The sequence below is a fragment of the Colletotrichum chrysophilum genome (assembly GCF_026319265.1).
Source record: "Colletotrichum chrysophilum strain AFK26 chromosome Unknown scaffold_107, whole genome shotgun sequence".
Lineage (NCBI taxonomy): Eukaryota > Fungi > Ascomycota > Sordariomycetes > Glomerellales > Glomerellaceae > Colletotrichum > Colletotrichum chrysophilum.
Window position 1 is genome coordinate 155,610 of NW_026517394.1, and position 4,595 is coordinate 160,204.

At 48.4% G+C, this 4,595-nt stretch overlaps 2 protein-coding genes across 2 annotated transcripts; one reads left to right on the plus strand and one right to left on the minus strand.

The window, feature by feature from the left end:
* Positions 1-229: 229 nt before the first annotated feature.
* Positions 230-954, minus strand: COL26b_010259 (uncharacterized protein; the record flags this gene model as incomplete). Its single annotated transcript, XM_053182966.1, is given in 2 exon segments — positions 230-237; positions 255-954. 2 exon segments carry the CDS (start codon positions 952-954, stop codon positions 230-232), a joined length of 708 nt encoding a protein of 235 aa, XP_053033135.1.
* A 207-nt stretch (positions 955-1,161) lies between these two features.
* On the plus strand, positions 1,162-1,491 carry COL26b_010260 (uncharacterized protein; the record flags this gene model as incomplete). The annotated part of the gene is made up of 1 exon (XM_053182967.1): positions 1,162-1,491. One exon carries the CDS (start codon positions 1,162-1,164, stop codon positions 1,489-1,491), a length of 330 nt encoding a protein of 109 aa, XP_053033136.1.
* Positions 1,492-4,595: the final 3,104 nt, after the last annotated feature.

The following is a 4,595-nucleotide window of genomic DNA, read 5'->3' on the forward strand; positions in this document are numbered from 1 at the left end:
ACCGCCACTACTAAATATGTTATTTAAGAAATTCCGCGAAACCCATTCCGCCTTTTACTATAATATAAAATATAATATATATAGGATTCACTTTCCCCACGAGGTACTCAACGAGGATATGGATTTCGATTTCCATTATCAAATGCTAGTCTTCTGCCTTTTTTCTCCTTGGGTATAAACGGTAGGAGTTGACGATCTAGAACGTTTCAGACTAGTGGATTCAACGTTTTCAAGGCCCTGGGCCTTCCCCGAACATTGGCACTCATCCAATGCCTTGTGCAATCCGGCATTGATGAGAGACTGCATGCTAAGCTGGCGATGAAGCTCTTCAACAGTGGTTTCGTTGCTAGTAAGCAATCCCTCGTACACAGAAACCTGTTCCTTGAATTGCCCCAGGACTTGCCTCATCCCCTCTAATTCCTTGTCCTTGTCGAGCAAGAAGGCTTTTTGTTGCTCCATGTCGTCTTTCAACTGGATGACTTCGTCCTTGAACTGGTCTAGGGCCAGCTCTGCAATTTGCCTTTCGAGCACTTCGATGTCCAGCTGCTCTCTGACTCGTTCTAATTCTTGGGATATTGTATCCTTTTCGCTGCAGATTTTCATGATATCCTGTGTCAGGAGGCATTGGGATGACTTGGTCTCGGTCAACTCCTCTGCGTTGACATTGGCCTCTGACTGCAAGCGATGAAGATGCTTTGCCTGCTGCAAATTCTGCTGATACAGGCTCTGGTTTTGCTGCCGTAGTTGAGTGATCTCACGGACCAACTGACTATTTTTGTTCATTTCGGTTTGGATGTGATGCTGGGTTTTGCGTTTTTGTAGACGTCCACCGAGCTCATGAGATAAGGCTTCCTTGACCTTGCCTTGGGCCTCCTGAATCGCTTGCGAAGCGTCCCAAAGCAAATTCTCCACGGGCTTGAAGCGCAACGGCGTGGATAGGGATGAGAGTGCCATAGTGTAATCGAGGAAGTGGGGGCGTGATGATTTATTCCATGAGTTTCGTCGGTTGGGCTGCTTCTTTTAAGGCACTGAGTCTATCTATTTTTGGACCGATCCAAAATTAGCACTCTATAATCACACCAGCTGCCCGGGAATATTTTAAGATCGCTATTCTCACTGGAGATTTGGTCGAGGCTACTGCCATAAACGACGAAAAAAAACATGAAGAATTACAGTAGACTATCCGAGACTCCTGTCCCGCCTAGGGATCTTGATATGGCTATTGCCAACGCTCATGGTTCTTCCGTAGCACTTGAAGCCTCCCACACGACACTCCAGGCTTCGAAGCAGACGCCCGACTTGTCATTGAAGGAGATCATCGAGCTGAAGACTAAAGAAAACAGCCGTCTGCGTGCAGAGGTTGCCTACCTCCACAACATGCGAAAGATCGGAGAAGAGCTTGCTGAGGAGGTGGATTATGTTCTAGACAAGCTCCGATTGGCGATCGTCACTTTCAATAGAGATAAGGATAGGGCTGAAAGATCTGTGTAGTGGTTGAATTTTGCGGATACAGATTTCAATTAAGTTGGACAAAACTCAAGTTCACTAAGTAAAACGCCGCTATCCAGTTCCCAATCTTCCATAAGCTCGTCTTGCAGGGTTTCATTAATTATCCGAAAAGTATCACGATTGACGCAGGCTATCGTTGAGATTTAGCAACAGGGTTATACGCATGGGAATGAATCTCACTTGAAACAAGGGTCTTGCCCTTCCTGATTCTTAGCTCCTCCGCAAGGAGTTGCCGCACGTCCATCGGGCTGAAATGTAACTTGATCCTCCCATGCCCACCGAGTGCTTGAGATGATCCTTCAGAGTCTTTCTTGAAAAATTGCCCGTGTATAAACAGCTGCACATCTAGGACCTGCTCCGTGGTTAGCAAGGTTTGACATGAGGGGCCTGATACTCACAAAATCCGTGTCCATGGCTAGAAGCTTATCCATCCAGTCTCTGACCCAGAAGCGGTGGACTGGCCCGTGTCAGTAGCAGGTTTGGACTCTGGAGGTGGTCATTCTCACTTTCGGCCTCTATGTCCCAAAACAAAACAAATCGCCGAGCTTTTGCGTCACAACTGCTGAAGAGCGTAACCAGCTCCTTCATGGCCATTAGCTGGCCAGTTATTCCGATGCCAGATGCAAATAGAATGACTGTGCCAAACTGATCAACCTTTGGATGATAGCCATAGGGGCCATCAATGAGGGCCAGGTGCTTGCGTTTGCTCTTTGCTGCGAGTTCCAGGTCGCGAGTAAACCCGCTTCGTGTTTCAACGAGCAAAACGACTACATCATGCTCATCTTCGTCTCGATAACACCAGGCTATCTGAAACGGATGAGATTGGAGGAAGGAGGCTCGTGTTATTCTGAGAGCGGGTATACAAATATACACATATTGCCCAGCACGGAACTCCCGATGTCTAGAGAGCCTTAGACGAACCTCGGAGAGCCCTGCAATTTGCTGGATTTCGGCTCGTCCTCTCCCTTGGAATATTGTAGCGGCCATCGCAATGCATTTGAGACTTACTAATGACGCCGCTATCAGGAGTACATACATTCGGGGTGTTCCCCAACCAGATGACGGGGGTAAGTGAAGCCATGTTGCAACTAAGGCGGCAACTGACAGACATCGGTGGAGATTAAGGGTCGTTTCGTACTTTCTTTTGCGAAGAAGCCCAAGATTCAGGAATGGGATGGCAAGAAGAATCACGACTGCCTATCTCGCATCAGCACTGTTGATTCGTTACGGTTAGCAACTCACCACCAAGCCAGCCGCGGACTTCGGGTCTCCCAAAGATATACGTTCCGATGAAAGAGCTAAAAGAGCATGTCCTAAAGCAGCGCAGACGGTAACGATTCCAAGCCATCGATGAGTGTTCTCATACGGTGCTTTTGGCACACCGAAACACCGCTCGATGAACTTTACTCCTGTTCCAGCATAAAGTGGCAACATGTTGAGGATCGTCACGGTACCAAAGCAATCTCGTAGGCTGGGGCGCTGGGTTCCATTCGAGAATGCGGCCGCTATGTTGCCGCCGATTATGACCACCACCACTACTATAGCTATTGATGTACTTTCTAATATTCGACAACCCAATTTCAGGATGTTTGCCCGCGCTTGTCTAGGTAACAACGATGACAGATGGTTTGTAAACAGATGCAGGAATTCTTGAACGGTAAACGAAATCAGGCAGAACAATGTCAAAAAAACGATCGATCCGCCAAAGCAGAATCCGTAGTAGTCAATAACGTTCATTGTGAAAACATGCTGGTGGCAAGGAAGGTCATCGTGCCAGGTTCGTTTTGACATTATCAAGTGTCGATGGGGGATGTTGGTTAGCCGACGCGGCTAAAATTAGCGACGGCCCATAAGCCAAAATGCGCCGACGGGCCAAAATCAGCCGACCACAGCTCATATATCTTGGGGGAATCGCCGCAGCAATCTCACAGTGCGATCCGCATGAAGACACATTTCAAACATGGAAAATACAGACAAACCCGATACCCGCAAGGCCGCGTCCCGGCTTGAGTCCACCTATGACAAGATGGTGCTGGAGTCGAACGAGATCCCATTTCGCAAGAATTTGGCCGCCGCACTTTGCTCATGGCTGATGCTGGCAGGCTTTGTGGTTTTCCCCGGAACCTTCTCCTCCCTCAGCCGTACCAATTTTCTAGGCAACTCCGAACCAGGCCGGCTTGTGCAGAGCATTGTTCGCAATATGCCCCTGCTTTGGGTGGCTGGCATCTGCTGCTTTCTTGGGCTTACCGGTCTACTATGGATTTGGTGGACGCTGCGTCATAATTACGTGTGGCTTATCGGGAGAATATTCGTGTAAGTTGACAAGTGACCGCTGGACGCATTAGCTGACCTCGCAGAGCCCTTGCATCCTTAATTCTCTAACAGCCATGATCACCATTCTCATCAACGTTTACACGGCGCAAGAGGGCGTGTGGTCTATCACGGCCGTGATTGCGTCCTGTTTTGCCGTTGCTCAATGCATCGCCATGTCAGCAGTCTTGCTTGTGTATCACTTTTGGCTACTGTACATTACTAAGAGTGAGGGCAGTTTTGAGATTTTAAACAAGTCGTAGTCTTTATTGATGTGAAGTCATTGTGCACTTAGCTTCTCAGAGTCTGTATTTTGGGAGAAAACTGCAGCACTGTTTGACGCTGATATATGAAATGTTGAACCTGAAAAGGCCATGCGTCCATCACCTTGTTTGTGTGTTGCTTAAGGCCTCTAATTTCACATCTCTTTCAAAATGCTACATAGAATAAGTCCGATATTGTCACTTAGGCAGCCGCAGCATCATATTTCCGCATGACGCCGTTGGGATTGTACTGCCGGACGTGTCGGCCGTAGGCGAATGCCGAACTGAGGGTATACGATCAGGCTGAACAATTCTGGAGCCTCAAGCTCCGCGGTTGTGTCTTGAGGTAAGGCAGTGGAGCAGACGGCATGATGATCCAGCTCGATCCAGCGGTCAAAACAGGTAAAGTGAAGATCTCCACAGGGGCTGGTCTGCCTGCGCCAACTTCAAGAGCATGGTACGTGTATCCCTGTCAAGGACCCAGCCACACATAACAGGCACCGCAACCTATTG